This window comes from Siniperca chuatsi, linkage group LG5 (assembly GCF_020085105.1).
Source record: "Siniperca chuatsi isolate FFG_IHB_CAS linkage group LG5, ASM2008510v1, whole genome shotgun sequence".
Taxonomy (NCBI): domain Eukaryota; kingdom Metazoa; phylum Chordata; class Actinopteri; order Centrarchiformes; family Sinipercidae; genus Siniperca; species Siniperca chuatsi.
Genome location: NC_058046.1, coordinates 15,856,594 through 15,878,091, shown reverse-complemented (window position 1 = coordinate 15,878,091; position 21,498 = coordinate 15,856,594). Strand labels below are relative to the sequence as shown.

At 41.3% G+C, this 21,498-nt stretch overlaps 1 protein-coding gene across 2 annotated transcripts in view; it reads left to right on the top strand.

Annotated features, from left to right (window-relative positions):
* The window catches only part of LOC122876393 (E3 ubiquitin-protein ligase HERC2-like), a 292,777-nt gene extending 276,596 nt beyond the window's left edge, over positions 1 to 16,181 (top strand). Inside the window, exons 9-14 of one of the 2 annotated variants that reach the window (XM_044196685.1) lie at positions 2,683 to 2,803; positions 5,350 to 5,462; positions 5,921 to 5,966; positions 10,293 to 10,405; positions 13,319 to 13,762; positions 14,530 to 16,181. In XM_044196685.1, the coding sequence (XP_044052620.1) occupies positions 2,683 to 2,803; positions 5,350 to 5,462; positions 5,921 to 5,966; positions 10,293 to 10,405; positions 13,319 to 13,762; positions 14,530 to 14,895 (1,203 nt within the window). In that variant the 3' untranslated portion in view covers positions 14,896 to 16,181. Of the gene's footprint in view, positions 1 to 2,682; positions 2,804 to 5,349; positions 5,463 to 5,920; positions 5,967 to 7,375; positions 8,855 to 10,292; positions 10,407 to 13,318; positions 13,763 to 14,529 lie in introns of those variants that run through there. The other variant, XR_006378068.1, reaches the window with a different exon arrangement.
* The last annotated feature ends 5,317 nt before the right edge of the window (positions 16,182 to 21,498 follow it).

Sequence of the window (21,498 nt, the reverse complement as noted above, 5' to 3'; positions counted from 1 at the left end):
AGAAGTGAACATGAAAAATAGAGAAAGAGGAAATATAAAAAAAACATGTCTTTGTGTATGTGTGTAAGGTCACATGCATGAGTACGTTTGTATATTAGTTTGTGTCTATGCATGCTCATGCTCTCTAATGTATGCGTACACAGTGTAAGCATCTTTGCCTGTGGGTGTGTTCGGTATTGTGCCATGCTCACATTTATATCTGTCTGTGTTTTCCCTTTCCCTTCCTGCTGATGCCATCAGTACACACGTTGTGACTGATGATAGTCGTTGCCACAGTCTTATGCTCTGCTGCTTAATGTCCTTTTTGTTTATTAATTAACTGCAGGACATATATGCTGAGACACCTATTGATTCTACTGCTGCATTAATTGATTTTGTGCTTCACTAATCATATTGTTGCTGCAAGATCCTTACTAGCCTCTGTGATCTCTTTGTGGTGGAGGATTGTGTGTTGATATACTGTGCTGTTCTTTTGTGGGTGAAGTGCTGAGTGCAGTTGTCATTTTGAATGGATATCTTGCTATTTTTATTGTGTGATGTATTGAAAATAAGAGGGGGGAGTCACATGTAAGTCTTGACAATCAAGGCCCAAGTCAATAAAGGCAAAACCCAAGTCTGAACTTCAGGTTTCAAGTCCTAAAGTAGTCATAATGCATTCTTTATCAGAATGAATGACATTTCTAAATGTAAACACTAACTATTAACAAGAATAGTTAGTAGTACATGTTTTATAAATAGTTTTGAAAATAAAGTCACTAAAGTTAGAAATTCATATCCAAATAGTTCAACCATTAGCTGGATTTTAAAAGAAATAAAATATATTTTCAAACTAATAATATCTGTACAGACTATTAGCCCTCATCGACCCACCTCTCTATTTTTCTTCATCCCATTTTCTCTGCAGATATATCCTAGACACCTAAAACGCAATTCACAAACACATGAAAACAAGTCCTGCTGACCTTAAAAGAAGAATTTGAAAACTAGCCTAAAAGTTAGTTTTTTTCTAATATGCTGCCTGTTTTGACTACATAAATTCAAAACCAGAGATCAGAACCAAATTCTGTGAGACTTTTGTAAAAAACTGACATGTCCTCTTGTGCTTTTTAGTCAAAATGCTTGAGTTCGAGTGAGGAAACGAGTTAAGTCAAAAGTCAAGTTGCAAGTCTTCTGATTCTGTCAAGTCCATACACACATAGGTGTTTGGACACACACAAACTTGTAGGCGCACGGACGCATCGAAAAAAGTTAACCTGGATTTCGTTGTAGAAAGTAAGCAGCAGAAACCTGACAGCTAAGAAAAGGTGAGAGTGTCCTCTGATATAAAACACTACTATTCTATCATGGAAACAAACAGATTCTAGTGTTTGTGTGTATCTGACTGCCAGAGGTTCCCCAGTGAGTCTGACCGGGGGTTACGGTGTAACCAAAGTGTCTGTCTCCTGATCACCACCCAGATCAGCCGGTTCAGCTTGACTGGGCCCAGTTGTCTTGGTTTCATACTTCATACTGTCTGGGAAAGGTCTGTCTGTGGTTCAAGTACATTAAAGTCATCCGCTCCCCTCCCACTGAGCCCCAACACAGATGGCTCCAGATGCAGCTGGCACAGCATGGAGCAGCACCTGACAGTGCTCATTCACTCAGACACACACAAAAATACACATATACAAATATAAACACATGCAGACACATAAACACGTGCACAAACTCAGGTATAGACACATCTGCTCACTTACTGTACCCAAATGCAAGTAAACACACACATACTCTGATGGCACATGCACTCACACCTACTCACAGCAGGAACATATGCTGCCACGCATCTACAAATCCTCACAGTAGCACACATACGAATAAGCAATTAAAGACCCAGATTACTGCATGGCGCACACACACACTGAAATGTAAACCCACACATATTGTGCTCACTTTCAAACATATGCCAGGGCATGCCAATGTGCACATGAGCACAGTGCAGAAAGGCCTTTATCTCTGCAGAAGCAAGCAGGAAAGAGAGGAGCAGGACAGCTGAGAGAAGTCATATTGAACACCCTCAGCATTTGTAGCACAGAGAAAGAGATGTAAATTGAGGACAATGCATTCTATTACTACGTGAGACGCTATGGTTATTAAGCCTTTGTGTTTGAGTAGAGTTTTTACACAGACCCGCTCACTGATGAGGGATTGCATTGCCTGGTAGTTGTACATGACGGTAAATGATACATGAAACACAGTCGACTTTTGGCTGGTGAAAGATATATGCAGTGTGCCTTTTTTAACAGTATTTCCTCCTCAGTGACAGCCATTTGAGCCAAGATGAATTGCCAGTTGCTGGTGTCATATATAACCTTACACAGCATATATAATAACACAGCTTTACAGAGATGCACTTAAATTATGATACTCCAGAGGTGATATACAAGTCCTGTTTGACAAATCTAACAAACATGTTTACATTCAGGAATGGCAGGGCAGCATGAATTAGGATGAGATGAAAAATAGACTAGATCTGAGTTACTTGCTGGTGCCACACAAAACGGAAAAATTGTTCTTTCCCCAAAATTGAAATACTACTTAGGCACGTGACTTTATTTAACTATTCTATCTATGAGTAATGAAATCATTGGGATTAAACTTTTATTTAATCCTGTGACTGACACTGTGTCATCATTTCGCTTGCAGGGACAGCTTGGACTTGGAGACGACAGGATTCACATCTCCACTCCTCGTCTTCTCAGCTATTCTCAGCTAGCTGAGGTCACACAGATACAAGCAGGGGATAGCTACAGTGCAGCCATTACAGGTGAGCCAAGCATCCAACCTGCTGTGGTAGCCCATGGAGAGGTTTTATCTTACCCTCAACTGTATTATCTTAATGTGTTAAATACAATTCAGTAACACAGCTTAACTCAAACCTCCACATGGCTAATTGTCACTGCAGATATCTCAAATTGTGATATATTTTTTTAAATACTTAAAAATTCTATTCACGCTACATAATAAAATAACAACTTATTAACTTGAAAACCTTGTTTTCCAAGCAGTATCCCTCACTGTGGCTTTCAGCCATGCTAATTTTTCATCTACATCATTTCATTGAGTTTTAATTAACACTACAAGGATTCAGTGTCCTCAAATGACATCACTCGGAGCACAAATTCAACCTCATTAGCTCTCAATATCTCTTAAACCAAGCAAAATTGTGCAGTACTGCACCCAGTAGTGTTATGTGATAGATGATGTACATAATGAATTGATTTGTTGTTCAACCAGCTATCCCCTAAACTACCCTGCTAAGATGTCAGATTGTCCCTGTAGCTACTTTGTTATTAATAAGACTGAGAGATAAGGAGCCACACCATCTCTTCACATGAGCTTTTCCACTAGCCTGGATGTCTTTCCTGTAATTCCTAAAAAGCTAAACTCAGAGCCCTCTTTGCTGACTAAATTTAAAGACAGGTAGTCTCAGAGAGTCCCTTTTTAACCTTTCTCTCTCTTTATTCTCTAACTTGTATGATTTTCAGCAATCTGATTCATCTCCCCTCTGTTACATAGAGAGTCATTGAACTGCCACGAAACTAGTTCTAATACATTTACACCATTACAAAGTGTCAGGCAACTACTTCTCCTTCAATTGCTGCTTGCCTTCTGCCAGACAGCTGGAATTAAAGTGGTTACACTACAAATGTAACATCAGCCACTTAAAGAGAAAAGACATTGTACTTGTTTCAAGACCAGGGCACATTTACAGCCTACTGCTGTACTGCAATATTCCCCTGAAAGAATTGCCTATTGTTGAACAGAGACGTCTGCTGGCACTGTGTGCGAGGTTTCGTTTGAAATGCCACTGGTTCATTAAATGAACTGCAGTCAACATATTAAGTTTGGCCCCATTTGAATTCTTGGCGCATTGAAGACTATTTGGAGAGTGAGACCCTACCTGGTGGTACAGTTATGTCTTTAGGTGATCTATAAAATGTTATTATTTAAAACAAGGTCTTTATGGATTGCTTACGAGGCATGCTTAGCACATGATTGATCTGACCTTTAACAGACTGTCGTTCTTTGGGAAAACATCAGCCTTAACCTTTTTTAGCGGGATTACCCTGCCAGCGTCTCTCTACGTGTGTACATGCATGTGTTAGTAGTGTAAGCGCGTGTGTTTGTGTATGTGGTAAAACGCCATCTAGCAACGCCTGCCTCATATGCTTTTATAAGGTTTGCTTCACTGAGATGAAAATAATACATTACTGATTGATTGATCAATCATGTCTGAAAGAGTATTTGCGTCTGTGTGTGTGTGTGCGTGCCAAGGCTACGTACAGCTTGATGCAGAATAGAGATTGATGGTGGCTTGCCGTGAGGAGGATACTCAGTTATCTCCTTGTAATTAAAATCCACCTCATAAAGATTATTGACTCCCCCACCACACAAACCAGCATGCTCCCTCGCTTGGCAGGGTTTGCAAAGCGCTTCTTAAAAAATGAAAAATAGCATATTAAGCAGCACATATTTCCCATTTATGCGGAACATTTAGATGTGGTTAAGTTATCGTAATGTGCAATAAAACCTGGATGTGAAATTTGTAATCCACTTTGGAAAATTGCTTACTATATTGCTTTAACATCCCTTGAAAGAGCTTTTGAGATGTGTGTGCCAGGTTTATTGTACGCCGTAATTTAAAAGTCCTCAATGTAGGCAGTAAATATAAATTTATTAGTGGCAGGTTTAAATAGGCAGACTGAGGTAGCATGAGTGAGTGGATGCTTGAGTGTTTGCTGTATGTGAGTACATACAGCGTGTGTGTGCCAACTGAGAATGTGCTCCCTCTGCTCGGCACGCCACAAAGACAGGTGAGTGGGTGTGGGTGTGGGTGTGGGTGGGATAACCGTCTCAATACTGTGCTGTACATCAACTCCCTGTTCTAAACTAAACCAAACTGACAGGATGTAATTCTCATTTCCATTTAACTGTTTCTAATTGGGGGTCGGCATTTCTTTTTGAATTTGGAGGAAATCAGAGTTGTAAGGTTCAGGAGCAAGCTAATCTGTTGTAGACTGGGGTCTGGTTTCCTCCTGAATGGGGAAAACGACTTTTGGCACTTATCTGTGTTATTCCAGCGTGACAACAAAATGTGCATGTTGTTTCAACAGTCCCATGTAAATATAATCAGGGACCTACAATCACAATCTGGCGATATATTGTAGAAGGTCAGAAACATGTGAAGAGCATGTCCTCGTATGGCTCATTTTGCTTTCTATAGTTGAGATACAGATTTTGGCAGGGTGACGTTATATGTATTTCTGATGTATCTGTCTGAACATTTCGCCCTTTTGTTCATACCTCCAGCAGGTGGAGAGCTGCTTCTCTGGGGTCAGATCCCCTGTGTGTCCTGGGTCAGTGATCATCCAGACCTTAAAAGGATCTGGACCCCCCAGCCTGTTCCACTGGCAGGCAGAAAGGTGTGTATGAGAAAGACTGGACAAATGATGTTTTCAGGCTCCTAAAGTTTCAAGTAGATGAAAGCCCCAGCACCACTAAATCGATCTCAGATTTGTAAGAAATCCCACCCTTCTGCCCCTTCTATGAAATTGAACATTCTTTCTGTCCTTAACTGGCATCCTATTGGTTTATAGTTGAGAATGATTCCTCACTGTGCTATTTACCACACTAACAGGAATTACATCACTCTAAGAAGGTAAAGATACCAAAGAGGTATTGGGCATCTTTGTGAGGCTACCTTTAGATAATTGTATTAACATTATATCTTATTCATTCTGTAATTACAGTTTCATTCAGTTCAGTATAATACATAAATCCAGTTGCATGGATGGGTAATCTTGGGAAAAGTTCTCAGCTGATCCCTCCTATGTGCTTTTGCACTGCTTTAAAGTCTAAAAACTGTTTTCATTTTATGCAGGTGTGTGATGTGGCCTGTGGTACCTGGCATATGTTGGCCCTCACCAGTGAGTAATCTAGTTGTAGTTATCTATCCCTAACTGTTCGTATCTCTGTGGATAATTGTTTTGGGGCTATGAGAGTGGGTCACCAAAGGTAAACCAGTCAAATTCAGGTTTTGAATCTCATTACTCGCCCCTTTCCCCTCCACACTGGCTTCCCTTCCCCGTCTCCAAATGATGCTTTGCTCCTCCTCAAAGCCCCTCCTCACTCACTTTCTCACTCATCAAACCATAATTCACTTCAGAGGGAAGCATCATTAATGCACAGTAGGACACACCAGCTTGATGTGTGCTAATTATATTGTGTGTTTTACACGCTGGATGACTTTTGCTTAGTCAGTGATGAGCTCAGTCTCTGGTAATTGTTTTTTGGATGTGATGAGTTTATAAAAGCCTGTCTGTGCATGTGTGAGTGTATGTATGTGTATCTGGGCACGTTATGTATGTGTGTGTTTGTCTGTGCATGTATATCTGAGTGAACATGTGGATGGTGAGAATTTTACTATGTGAGCATGCAGATCCTCACATTTATATGTGCCTATGCATGTGTAGTTTTGCATTAAGGCTGTGCGCATACATGTACACAACATACACTGTTTTTATAAGTAGCCAGAAAGACAAGATTATTCCACAGCTCCACACATCATACCCTTCTGTGAACTTAATAATGATTAGCAAACAGTCAAAATCTCAAGATCATTCTGACACATTAAAACTGCATGCAACTTTATACTCCATCAGTCCCACACAAAACTTTGACATTCACCATCAGCCATGACACTTCACTCCATGACTTGCTTGCTTTCTCCACAACCCATGTGATCCTTTTAGTACTGTACGTCACTCAGTGCTATAGCTAGAAATGCTGCTCAGCCTTTTGCTAATCACGCTGATTGGAGGTGTCCTTTGGCTCACCTGGGGGCTTCCAATCCTATTAGGCCAACCGTCCTGAGCCTAGAGCACCCAGCAGCCGCTCGTGTTTGATCACTGGTGCTTAGAGCCCACACTTGTCCTCTTATGTTGGTATTAAGGCATGGAGTAGAGGAGCAGCGGGGGGGGGGGTTAAAATGTGATCTCCTTAACTCTCTAGGGGGCAGAGGGGAGTTTGGTGCCTCACCTCCCTCACTGACGCTCCTCTGCTGGTCTTTAAACTTCTGATGCCAGTTGAAAGGCGGAACACTGCAAGTTGTTTCCAAGCAAAAAGACCTGGAGGAAATGGGAGAATGAAAGATTGAGAGAGGGGGACTAAGAAGAGTAGGTTGAGGGTGTATGTTTCTTTTTTTACTGTTTTTAAAGAATCTTTTTGAATGTGTAAGTTGTTTCAGGGATCACTCATATTACTCATAAGTCACATCCCTCTCTTTTTCATTTTTCCTCTCCTTCCTTAATCTTTCTTTTTCTCTCTGTGTTGTCAGTCTATGGAAGCATGGAAGGTCTGTCACCTCTTTGGAAGTCAATACACCTGATCCCACCAGGCCTGTCACCTCTTTCTACCCTCTTCCAAACTCTACCACTCCCTCTACTTCCCCCCTATCACTCCCTCCCACAGCCTTCCTTCTAACTGCTATTCTCCCTCACTGCATACCCATCACTATGTCTCTCTTGTGGCTCTCCTTGTTCCTCCCCTTTTGCCCCCTCCTCCTCCTCCTCCTTCTTCTTCCCGGGTGCCCAGGAAGAGCCATGTGTTTCCAAAGTGGACTGGATGGGAAATCGAAGCAGGGCTTCTGTGTTTATCAAGCCATAGCTCCGTCACCTTGCTCCTACTCCCGTCTGGAGGCCCCAGCAAATTGGTGACAGCAGCAACAACCCTGCAGCACACATGCCCGTTTTTTCCCCATGTGCACATCCACACACACAGCATAGCACACTGACTCACACACACAGCATAGCACCTTGGTCTGTTTAGTTTTATTGCTGGTGTCAGGTGAGGAGGTGGAGGTAGGAGTGCTGTCTAAAGTTCACCTCACACACGTATACACACACACAGACACACTCACACACAGTCATTTCCACCCCTGCCGACACCTTGGCTAACAAGACCTGTGAACCGCAGTGACAGAACTCCGAGACTTGTCAGAGTCCCAGTCATTTAATGCCAAGACCCAGCCCCAGCTCTACCCCAACAGGGTTTCTGTATGCACACCAAACCACAATAGGCTACACAGTGATATACTGAACATGAGTCTACTGAATACTACTGCTCCTCCAGGTTAATATGTAGCAATACCTTTACTACAGTGATCTACAGTAATTCTTTCTAAAAAATACTTACATAGAGTAATATTAGAGTTATCTGAGGTGGAAGTAAAGATAAAATGTTTGTCTTGTGTGGCATGGCTCAGTTTAACTTAACCCTCAGTTTGCACCTCATTATGTTGATATGCACCATCACACATGGCTTATTTCATCTATACATGTTTCAATGTATGCTATAACTGTTGTGTGTCTACTTTCCTGTGTAACAGTACAGTTATGTGTCCGTAAACCTGCTGTATCCACAGCCGTAAGTCATTACAAGTAGTTTTACATGGACCACTGCCCCTTTTGTTGCATGTGTACAGGATGCTTGCTACTCAGTGCCTTTTCTGTGCCCCCTCTTTTCTCTTTGCTGTGATCATATAAGCAGAGGAGAAAGGAGAGTTGACTCAGGTTAGAGCCCTGCATGGCCTTGCTACCTTGGAAATGAACTGCACAAACGCCTGGCCATTGTGCCTAAGCGCTTACAATGATGCCATTCAAGAGAGTATTGATCCACCCAGCACAGGGTCAATCATTGGATCAATGGTGTGTGGGTCGGTCGGCTAGAAGGCTGGTTGATTGCACGAATGAATGGATGGATGGATTGATTCATGGATGGATATGAAGACTGATGCATGCAGGGACAGCAGTGTCAGGTCTGTACAAACATGAACTTGTGCGGGTCTTTCAATTGTCTGCCCTCTTTGGTGTGGATTGTGTCCAGTTTGTCCTGTCCACCTCTCAAAGATTGCCACCATTCAACACACACTGAGATTTACTGTAGGTTCAAGTTAATTTGATGCTTGTCCTTCTCATTTCTTTACACAGAGTCATTTTAATTGAACAGCAACAAACAAACTTTGTATTACTTGTTCATATTTTTTTAGACTTTTGTTGGCTGTAGATGTTACGGAGAAGGGCATACAGCACTTAAGTACATCCAATATGTATGGGAGCTAGCTACCTACTAACATTTTTCTTTAGATATATACACGCTTACGTTGACATCCCTCAATGAGTTATAGTGTATATAAGCTTTATTGTGGCATAGAACAGTGGGAAAAGTAGAGTGATATAAACTAAAAAAGAGTCATTGTCATTAGCATGTTCTGCATGATTCTAGTGATGTGTTTACACCAGGGTTGATTGACCTAGTTACCCAGCCCCTGGCAACACAACATGGAGAAATGTAACACAATGCAACACAAGGGAGAGGTGTAGATTCCTTTATTATTCTTACATGTGAGTGAACACACACACAGAGCAGTGATCATCAGGGGCTCACAGAGGTCGTGCCTCGTGACAAAGTGAAAAAAGGGAAAGAGCTTATTTAAAATTCTGTAAGAGATGTCAATTGTGCCCTCTGTATATTTCTATGGAAAATTTGTAAATAGATCCTTTGTAAATACCTTCTCTCTTGCCAATCACCCTGTCTGCTCTCTGCACAGCAGCATTAAAAATTGATCCTTAGCCGCACCAGGGTGAAATGCTAACATCGCTGCCAAATGACTGATTAAAAAGAAAAACCTTTAATCTTTGCTTAAAAGTGTCTACTGCCTTGGCATGCCTTTCCCCTGTGCTCCTCTATCTTCCAAGGCTGTGAAGGGAAGGAGGGGGTTGCCGTGGGGGAAACGGGGTCACGCTTCATGTAGAGTCAGCGCTGTACAGTGATATAGCTCTAGAGGTAAGGGATTTTACTAAGAGCAGATCTAGGAATCGACATGCATTGCTCTCTTCTGAATTTAACCTTAAGCCAAAGGTTAAAAACACATTTGAGCATAGCACAAGAGGGGGCGAATGCGTTGGCACTCCTGCTAATGGCTTGCAAAAAATGTCACTTTGTATCCAACTTAACCATGCAAGTCAAGAAAATCAGCAGGGTCGTATTGATAATGCAGTAGTTTGACCTGCCTTCACCTTATTCAGTTGCACAATAGAAATTGACACACTCTCTCTTTAAATGATGTTTAAATAGTGACATGGCAACTGAAAAGTCATGAAATAAAAACCATGAGCAAAAGATTGGATTAAAGAAGATGAAAAAGTACATTAAAGTGTTGATTGGAGGTGCTGAGAGAAGAGTTTGTGTTTCAGGAAGCAGAGAGAAGAACAGAGAATGTGCTCACCCAGAAACTGAAGCTTGCTTCAGAGACCTTGTCAGCAATCCCCCACCGACGGAGCGCATAGAGACGGAAAACACAGTGCAAGTAAGATAAACACACCTCCTCTTTCTTGCTCTATAGCTCTTTTATTGACTTACTCGCATACTGTATAGCTCAATCTGTAACTCACTTGCTAACTTAACAGCTCCCTAACTCTTGCAGTGGATCGTTCCTGATTGATATCTTCCTCTTCCACACTCCCTGCCTGCCTTGTTGACATCCTCATTCCCATGCATCCATTGTTTGCTTCTCAAATCCTCTTTCATTCATTGTTTCAGTTTCTTTATACATGCAGTAAATCAACACATCAGTAATGAATGATACAATGTACAAAGTTGCACTTGAGTAAACAGCACAGCCCTCAAAACATTAAGTGGTGAATATATTCACTCACCTCTCAGAATATCAGTGAGGACCACTAAATCCACAGCCACACGCACACACCCAAGCTCCCGCCCCTCCCCGTCTCTCTGTCATTCAGGTGTTTACTGTCATTCATACTCAGGGTTTTGTATAATCCTCTCACCACACCTGAGTGCTCCCCACTCAGTGTCACTGGATTTACTCCCCCCCCCTTTCCAGTGCACAGCCTTTTTCATTTTGCATCACAGCCATTCTTTTACACACGTTGTCATTTCTTATGTAAATAACCATAGATAAAAAGACAGTAACAGACATTTTAAGATTTACACACACCGCTCGGCGCGTATGTTTTCAGTCATCCCCTCTCATCAGCCAGTTTGTTTGTAGAAGTGTCTTTGCCTGTAGCCATAAATTAGGGGTTGTGATTTAACTCATTGAGACAACAGAGAAACACAACGAAACATGAATAAAACAAATGATGTGGATAAGGTGAGGGAGAGAGAGAGAGCAAGGAGAGGAGGGTGAACTGAAGGCAGAAATGGGCCAGTATGTATTTCTGCTCTACTTTCACTTGTGGAAGGCTTCATTAAGAAGTCTGTTTCCAGAGCATGGTAGAATCTATGTGTGTGCACATGCATGTCCATGTGTGCACAGGAGTGTGTGTGTATCTTCATAGGTTAATGTGTGAGGTTGTGTCGATGCACATTCATGCATACATGTGTGCATGCCTGTAAAATGATTTGTGTGTGTTCAGTGAGAGAGATCTCTTAAATTATTTACAACCAGAACTCTCAAATTGGTATCAAGTTTTTAAATGGGGTCAAATGTTGCAGTGCAGTTTCATGCAGCTTTTCTCTTGCCTTAAGTCTGTATCATCACATCTGGTGCTACAGTGCTGCTGCTTCATTGGACTTGAACCTCTAAATGCTGTATTTGCCTATTGACTGGGGCTCTGCTCTCAGACTGGAGAAATGTGCTGCTCCAGGCTAAGGCACAGGAGGGAATGTAATTTTATTACTGTGATAGGGCTGTGTTAGTCCATCTACTCATGTCCGTTACATAGCAAACATTCTATGAGAGATCTGGTGAGTTGTAAACATCAAATAGAGGTGCACACACACACACACATACTCCCACAGAGCCTAAGGCAGTGCACAGAGCTGGTATTAGATTTAAGCCCCCTAATAAAGCCAATTAGAATTATAGTGTGCACTGATAAAGGCAACCTTACCAGGGCAAATCTCTCACCTCCACACATACACATGCAGACATGCAGCATGCACATGCATAAACACACAGATGCAGGTACACATGTACATGTATTGTAACTACTGTACATACACGTCAACCAGAAACACCATGCTGAAGTCCCAATTAAGTCCCAGTTTTAGTATTGGATTTATTGTAACATTGTCAAATGTCTTAAGACATTGGATAATGTAAGTCCAGTGTTGGCCAAGTTACTTGAAAAGTTTAATCAATGACTTACTCACTTACTTGCTAAATCAATCAATTACTCATTAAATATTACTCATTGAAAAGTAATTAGCTACATTACTAATTACTCAAGCGTAATTAGTTAAATTACTCGTTATATTACTTTTGTTTCTCAGCACAACTCCGTCCCTTTAAACACCTTCAAAGCATCCACACCCATATGTCGCATCTTCTGTATTTGTAAGTAGAAAATTATATGACGTGGTTTAACAAGCAGCCATCCTACAGTTTAGATGGGTTTACTGACCATTTATTGACCATCAGCAGCTAGTTTAGCCCCAGTGACTGCACACAGAACACCAGAAGTCCCGTCCTCACAGTCAAACCATTGTGTTCACACACCCTCCAACTCTAAACAAAACCCAGCTGATTCCTGAATGTAGGCTTACCAGTGGCTAATGTTAGCAAGCTAACTAAGAACACACAACTTATAAATTATAAAACTTTTTCAGTTACTAGGAGGAGGAATTCTTTTTACAAAACAGCATTTCTCCTATTTTGGTAGAGGCTAACCGCCTCCCTATACCTCCACCCCCTGCGTCAAGCTGACATGTCCTGGACCAGTCTCTCCACTGAATGTATGGAGAAGAAACTGATATCAGCCCTCCATCAAACTCCCAGTAAGACCGCAAACAAACTGACCCTTAAATTGTCAAAGTAACAGAGCATTACTGGGATTCGTAACTCTAATTTAATTACTAAATTTCAAATTGTTGTCCCCTACACTACTGATTACTGAAAACAGTAACCACATTACTGTAATGCTACAGTAATGCATGCATTACTGCCCAGCACTGAGTAAGTGAGTCACAATGAGCATGAATGTTGCATCGATTCTAGTTTAGCTTTGTTGGCAAAGTAGAGGTTTACCAACAAAGCAAAGGATCTCAGATTCCCATTTTAAGTGAATCAGTTTAGAGTTCATACATTAGCACATGGCTGGTTGCAGTTTATCACAAATTATATCCTTTGATATACTGTATAGCTAAATACCTACTTTGGAATGTTGTCTATTTCCTATCAATTTACTTTGTACATTTAAGCTACTTGTGTCACAATAGGAACAGCCTAAACAGATACTGTGTATCCTCCTGATAGGAGTCCAGGCAGGTTCGACACAAGCTGCTTCAAGGTCTGGAGAGACCAGAGGGCTCTGAGGAGCAGGAGAAAGATGAAGAGAGTGAGAGTGCAGAGGAAGAAGAAAGACATGAAGAAAAACCAAACAAAGATGAGGGAGATGGAGCGTTACACGATTCAGCATTTGCCGTAGCGAGGTCTGCAACGGGGATGGACAGGAGAGGAAATGGCCACTCATCAATCAAATCTGAACAGGGGTACGAGAGGGAGGGTTGCAGGACAGCAGGGCCAAGGGAGCTGAGGAAAGAACCATGCAGAAGAAGAGGAAGCAGAGACGTAGTCTTTACCACTTTGCATCTTTTACCCAAGTCAGAGGGAGAGCGATGCAGGCCCACTGCCAGCAGCTTTCCCCGACTACTGACAGGACAACAAGCTCATAGCAGAGTTTCAGCTGAGGCCCGTAAGGTGAGTGTTAATGTGGTTATCAAAGAACAAAACTAAATGTTTCAAGATGTTGCTAGTGTGTTTCCCATGAAAATGGTGATTTTGTCTTCAAAGGGAAACAAACATCCGGGTTTGCACATATTAAATTTAATTTATTTTTCTTTACCTCATTTGTCTCAGTAAGTACAATCAAAGGATCAGTTTTGCTTTTATTAGATAGTTGACAGTAGAGAGTGAATGGAAACAATTGGATGACCTGGTGATGTCACAAGGCTGCTGGCTCTCAACCCCGTATTTGTTATACTTGTTATGTCCATTCTACAACATGACTGAGAGAGCTAAGTGCTTTTGTACTTCGACAAGCAGTATTTATATCACATTGCCTGAGATTAAAGAACCAAGTATACATAAATAGGTTGGCAGGCTTAAGGTGTGACTTTAGTAGTGGACTGCTGCAAGAACAGTAATTTACAAACATTAAGCAGTTAACAAAGAAGTTAAAAAAAAACTTTTATATTCCCTAGAGACTGATCAAGTATAGAGAAAAGGAAATGTCTTCCAAAAGAACATTTATATATTGTGTTATCATTAAGATGAGGTCTTTCTCTTTATATATTTTTACAGCAAGATAGTACTGTAGGACTTTTCCTCCTGATTTCTTTTAGTGTGGAAGTTTGATATTATAGTATAGCATCAGGCAATTTCCCCAGCAACTCACGACAAATTAGGCTGTTTTCACATCTATTGTTTTTGTTTTTGTTTTTTTTCATATGTCTTTGTCTCTTCAGGAGAGATCTACACATCTGGCTGAATTGGCCCAACAATCTGGAAGTGACAGCAGCATTTTGCAGGGTCCAAGGCTCAGACCCAAACCCAGACCTCCTGGGAGATGTACAGATCCTGCAGCTCAGAGTGTAGCCTCTTGTCACCATTCAAGAATTAGTCTACCCACTGGCCTCAAGTCTCCAATTTACAATTCTTCTCCCCATCTGAGCCCTGGACAGCAAGTTCAGATGTCCTCTCCTTCCTTCCACCCGGGACCACGAGTCAAAACCCCTCTTTCTCCAACTCCTTCCTCTTCTGAGCCATTCAGGTATTGTCCTACACAAAGAAGAATGACCTCTTCCTTTGGCACTCCTCGGAAAAATCTATAAGAATCCCCAGATCCAGTTATCTGATGTTTGATTTTTGAAACGTGTATATTTACCCTTTTATGTCAGGTTATGTGATATATTTGAAATCAGAATATATATTCATCGACTAGCCACCCAGCCAATACACAGCTCATCCATAAATTCATCAGCGTCAAAAGCATTTTTACCAAATAGTCCCCAAAAATGACCAGCTATGGAAAGAGAATGTGCACTCTATTATCTACTTAATAAAGATAAATACTTTTGGCTCCAAGGTGACTGACAAAAAGCCTCTTTTGCTCTGTAAGAGCTCTCCAAAGCAGACTCCACTTTACCCCACACTGTGATTTGGCAAATATCCTCCTCTTACAAACCATCTCAGTCAACGACACACATGAACCTTGACCTCATCTGAAAGCATTAGACTTTGGTCTTACAGTCAAAGCCGTATGTAGGGGCTGCAGAGTCCTTAAATCACCACATTTCAACAGAACTTGAGAGGGGTTTTTTTTTTTTGCAGTACATACTACTGAGCCACATTCTTTTTAATACTTACAGTATGTTGTTTATTAAAGACAAAACGCCCTCTCAGATCTTGGCCTCTTGTAAGACATTTCACGGTGGAGTGTTTTCATGGCTGCCCGTCTCTGCAGTATGAGTCACATGTGCATGCCGCTTTGGCTCTTTTGAGTACCGAGGAAATTTAGTTGTTGCAGAGATAATACTATATGATGAGGTTTCTCAAAGTAAAGTAGGATCATTACTGGAAATAGAGCTTCCTTTGAGTCTACTTTGCTCTGTGTCTTTGCTTTGTTTTTGTTTTTTTTTTTGTTCTTTGGATGTTTCTTAAAGAGAGGTCCTTCATTAGCCTTATACTCTATGCAAACTGGTTCTTTGCCACAGTGCAGACCACAACCCCATGGTAATTCCTCTTGTCAGGATTTCATTATAAATGGCGCATTTGATGTTTTTTTTTTTCATCATCTACATTCAACAAAAAGGACCTTTTGTCAATAACTCGGCACTGTGTAATACTGTGTTACTGTACTACCCGTAAGTTATGAGTTATGTTGAAATATTGAGTGGATATGTTATTATTCCTGTTTTGCTTTCATCACAGTAGTTGTCATTTCAGTTGGACAAAGAATACATATGGACATCAAAGCTATTTATTATCTTGATCCCAGTTTTTAAAGGTAAAAAAGATACTAATGTTAATTTTGTGAACCTAAGCAAAGGTGTTTAAAAAGGTTATTTGCTGCTCTAGGAGAGTGATGAGTAAAATAATAAAAGTATTTCTGAATTGAGTCTTAGATTTGCTTTTGTGAGTACTAACCCAATACTTACTACATACAGGCATGCAGTACTGATGGCATTGATACATCCGCCCTGATCCCACCCCATCGTCTCTTACACTCCCTATGGTTTGTTTTGGTGTGTGTGAGTAAGTGTTGGTTGTGTGTATCACGTTTTCGCCCTGCGAGACTCCTGCCAATCGATTCAAGGTGAGACCTGTCGATTAAACACCCTGAGCCGTGCTCTCTACCTAACCCCAGGGTGATTCAATCCCACCCCTTATACACACATACGCACACCCATACACAAACACATGCACGCATACACACCCACTTCACCTGTCATCCATCAATACCTCCATCGGAGCCTCTATTAATCCCCTCCATCCAGTCTCTTCACCCCATGCAGTACAACATCAGGGCTGAGACCACGTCCGTGCAGGTTTAATTTCTGACAGATTTACAATAAAGCTCAACTTATTATTTAACTCTTCCGGCTGCAGTGTGCTCTTTGATTTAGCACCCTGGGAGAGGATGAGTTACAGCTGACACGGAAAATCTGCCAGGGCTGGAATGGTAGGCACCCGGTTCATAACTCAGCTGCCGAATGTGTAGTTAGTCAATCACTTGATCTGTAATCACAAATGCTGCCAGAAATTACATGAGTGATGAGCTGTAATAAAAGCACTTACTTTTCCTGCTCTGTCTCTTAAGTGTTATTGGCAGACCCCTCTCTCCCAGGAGGCCGTGGCTGTGAAACAAAATCCCGATATAAACTGCCTCATTGGTCCCTGCCTCACGCTCTCTCTCTGGTGTACTGTATATGTGTGTATGTGACTGTATGTGTGTGTGTTAATGTAGAGTGCTCCCACTACAGTGTAATACAAAGCTCTTTTTGACAGTCTTTCTTCCACTCTTGGATTGCCTTGCTTCTAGAGAAATGATCCTCACTCCAGTAAAGACAGTCATCTGTGTCTCTCTCATTTATAATCTAATGTCTTCAAAGGTGCAAGGAAACAGAATTCACTAACAATGGCAGTTTTTAAACAGACCTGGCAGTATTAACTGTTAGTAAAATGCATCTTATACATATAGCTTTAAATGTGTTGCTATGCAGTAGATTGTCACTGCTGGTAAAACTTTCCTTGCCTGACTCTCATCTCAGCCAAGATGTCCTGATAAGTTATGGTACATCAAAGACATGACCTTATGTACAGGTAATCAAACATCTCAGGGCTATGACACAAACCTTTCTTCGACTGTCTGTGACTCCCAGCTCCATAGCCTTTGGCAGGAGGTCATGCGTGACAGTTTTATTGATACGGACCTCTGTAATAATTACACAGCGTCTTGCATGCACTATTGATCAGGCCTATTGATAAAATCATATTTTACTGTAAAGGTCTGTTGATTTGATGTATTACAGCATAAATCTCTCCTCACAAGCAACTGATTTGGAACTCCTCCTGCTGAGTGATGGATGCTCCCACAGATAAACACACACACACACACATATATACATACACAACAATTTATATATATTGTTTGAATGGGGTAGTAACAGACACAGGTTAAAGACAGACAGAGATGTAATGATATCTGTATCTTTAGTCCATCCATATAAATAAACGATCACATAGATCACAAGTGGGATCTGCTATCCAACTCAGCTCATATGATGCGATATACTGTATAAGCGAGGGTGTTTATGGAGTCACTGCTCCATCTTATCATGATTTGTATTGTCAGCGGGGGCTGAATCTGCATGGTGGTAATAGATTCTGATGTGGTTCAAATGCCCCGTGGTGAATGGGAAATAGAGATGAATGTGACAGATCGTACAGAACTTGTCCTGAATATAAACAGCCTTTAGAACTGTTGTTCTCACAGGGAGGGAGGGATAGATGGTGTAACAGCTGGTGTGTAGGGAAATGTCATCACTGGTATTAAAATGGTAAGAATCTGATCCTCAAAGCTGACCTCTACAGTCGACTCAATGAAATTGATATGATTTCCAGAGGAAAAACATTCTATATATTTTGGCTACTGCAGTTTTTCTGGTGTTAAAGATTTTTTGTCATATTGAAGTTGCATACAAGCTAAAATGCTGACTGATGGAGAACTGAACAGAAAATGTCAGGTTATATACACTGGAGCCTATGGTGTCACTCATTATCACCCTTTGATCTTACGATGGAAAAACATAACATGTGTAATAAAGGAAAAGAGCGAATTTATTACTATTGGAGGAAAGGAAAAATTGGTCTTTATGGTTCAGGTTAAAAAGCAGCTTACTAGACCATGTTTCCGCTTTGGCCGGCAGTTCAAAAGCATGTTTTCTTTTTGGACTTTTCTCTGGCTGGATTCTGAACCACTTGGGGGTAGTTCGCAAAGGCTGTGGTGCACCAGTGACTGGTTTTCACATTTAAGGAGCCAAAGGGACATGGGGAACATGTTCATGTTCAAGAGGCCTACAAAATTCTAAAAGCCGGGATACAGAGTTAATCGCTGGCCCAGTCAAGGTCCCCCCAGAGTGGCTGCTCCTACAAAATGCTGAACAGCCTGTCTGGCTGCAGCACAGGAATGTTATCGGGAAATTGATTTTAATCCACAGTGATTTGTTTTATAAGCATGAAACCTGCTCCAACCTGAACTGTTTTAAATGTCCTAGAATTCGGATTCTTTCTCTTTTTTTTCTTATGCAAACCAAATGCATGGAAGCCCATTTAAAAGAAAATACAATAACACAGCAGTCTCTACAAGGCCTAGAAATAAATAGAAGTGGGGAACATATATTAAAAAAGCGTTTTGTCACATAACAGAAAAAACATCTCTTCAGTATTTTTGAGATCAAGTGAGGACCTTACTTCTATAGTGTATGATTGATACAGTATGGAATCTATCCATGGAAGATGGAAAAAGGCAACAAACTAAAACATACCCCTGACTTTGAACATACTCACTACTTTTGTACCACAGCTGTTTGAAATGCTAACTATAGAGCTTGTGAAATAGCAACAATACCACCAGTGTGCTCCCCAGAGCTGGAGGGAGAAGGCAGAGCAAGACAAAGGCAATCTGAGCAGGAAGCATACAGTGGCGATTTACTGTGACATGGTGATTGATATGAGTGAGTAGTGTATTTACCGAGTCTGACGGGATAGGAGAAAGAGAGTGTTTTCTTCCCATCCGTATGCTTATCTCCTACCATAAATCACTGCCAATAGGATGCATAAATGTGGACGAGCAAACGTTGTATTGCTCCGACTCAGGCAATTCCTCTTTGACCTTTACATTTCGCATTGGTCACTGGTGCTAAATGCATGCCACGACCTTCCCTGACCTTGGGCTATTCATATTTAATAGCCATGAAGCCTGATGGTTCAGTATATGACAGTATATGAACACACACACAAACCACACAAACACCAAACAAGTAGTTACTGTAGTCAAGCCAAACTGCATTTAATGCCATAATTTGAGATTCTGATCATGAGCAGCTTGTGTAATTTTCTATCTCTATGAAAATATCACATGAGACAAGAGACGATATGATTTCTCCCCCCCCCTCATCAGCCTGTGTCTCTATAGCACTGATTCCATTACCCCTTGCCCAGCGGCACGCTATGATGTCCTATGTCCATCCTAACCTTTGACTCCAGCCAGTGCTTTAAAGGTTCTGCACTTTGCCCTCTCCCATTTGACCTGCCTGAAGTATACCCTTATAATTGCCCCTGTCGCTATCAAATGCACATATGAGAGGGTGCAGGGGCAGGGGGCCGAAGTCTGTCCAGTAACCTTTTGGCCTCTTACTCATCCATTCTGCTCGAAGCAAGCACATCAAGCTTCCTCCCCCTACCCCCAATCCCATACTGTATTAGTCTGCATGTCGGAGTTATTGATGGTGCTCTGGAAATATTTTATTGGTCAGTCATGACCTTTGACTGGGGCAATGCAAACACTAACCCCCTAAAGCTTCCTATCGACATGAATATATATATATATATATATATATATATATATATATATATATATATATATATATATATATTTCAGATGGCTTCAGATGGAAGTATAGTTATAGTTGTACATTTGGATTTTAACACTGTGAGGTCAGCATTGAGTTTGTTATAATGGAAACTCTCCAGTGATGTACTTTTATACACAAAAATGTGTATAAAAGAATACTATTATGTCATATCCAAATAAGTTTTAGATTTTCAAATGACAAATTTAAAAAAGTCTTACACATTGTTCATTTTTAACTGCCAAACTGCAAAGTACAAACAACCAACGGAAAAATATCAAATAGACTTCAAAATGGTAAATCCTTTTCTCGTCCCACCCTCCTATCTTCTCCCTTTTTTCCACATACTGTAAGTCTCTTCATCAAAGGAAGTGTAGCTTGCACTGAAGCACCCACAATTAAGATAAGCCCGACCACAGCTGGACAATTACCTGCCAACTAACCTTTTCTGGAGGCACTTAAGAATGTAAGGACCCCTGAGGATAGATGTGCCCCAAGTAGAACAAGCACTTCAACAGGCCAGAGAGAGAGGGGGGGGGATGTAAGGTATGAGAATGCAGGGGTAGAGAAAGGGAGACAATGAGGAAGAAAAAAAAGACAGAAATAGAGTAAAAGACAGTATCATGGTGAGATTACCTAATCCTCTGTCTGAGAGCAGTATTTGAAGGGCCTGGTGGTGTCAGACATGAGGGGGCTTTGTGGAGGTTTACCCAGGAGAGGCCAGCTTAGCAGGGGGATCTAGTGGAACACTAGGTGACCAGTGCTCAGTCCTCAAGCACAAACCCCAGCCCGTGGCTTTGTAAACACTGTTAAATTGATTGCAGGGAGGTGATGAGATTTCCCTGCAGCCTGGGTCATTATCACATTGTGTACCAGCTCTAACTTACTCATACGGAGCCCTCTATGGATTGTCACTCTAGTTTATGTTGTAATTTTTTATGTAGGTGACAGTGTTTTCTGTCAAAAGTTCATATATCTGTCAGGTTGTGTGTGAGTAAGGCTGGTGGTAGACATGCAGGATTTTCAAATGTGCCATGAATTTAAAAATTGAAAAACACTGACTTGTATTTCATTACCTAATGCTTGGTGCAGCATTTTTAGCACCGGTCAGGGTGTTACAGTCTACCCTGCTGCGCAACAGGGTGAATTTCAGCACTGTATGATATCTGATCCCAAAAACCCTGCAGGGCAGCCACAGCAAATCAACAATGGATTAATGGATCTGGTTCTGCTCGTAAATCTATATGGGATTGGAAAGCGTTCGAGGACAGTCAGCATGTAGTGGTGTGCTTAATGTTACAG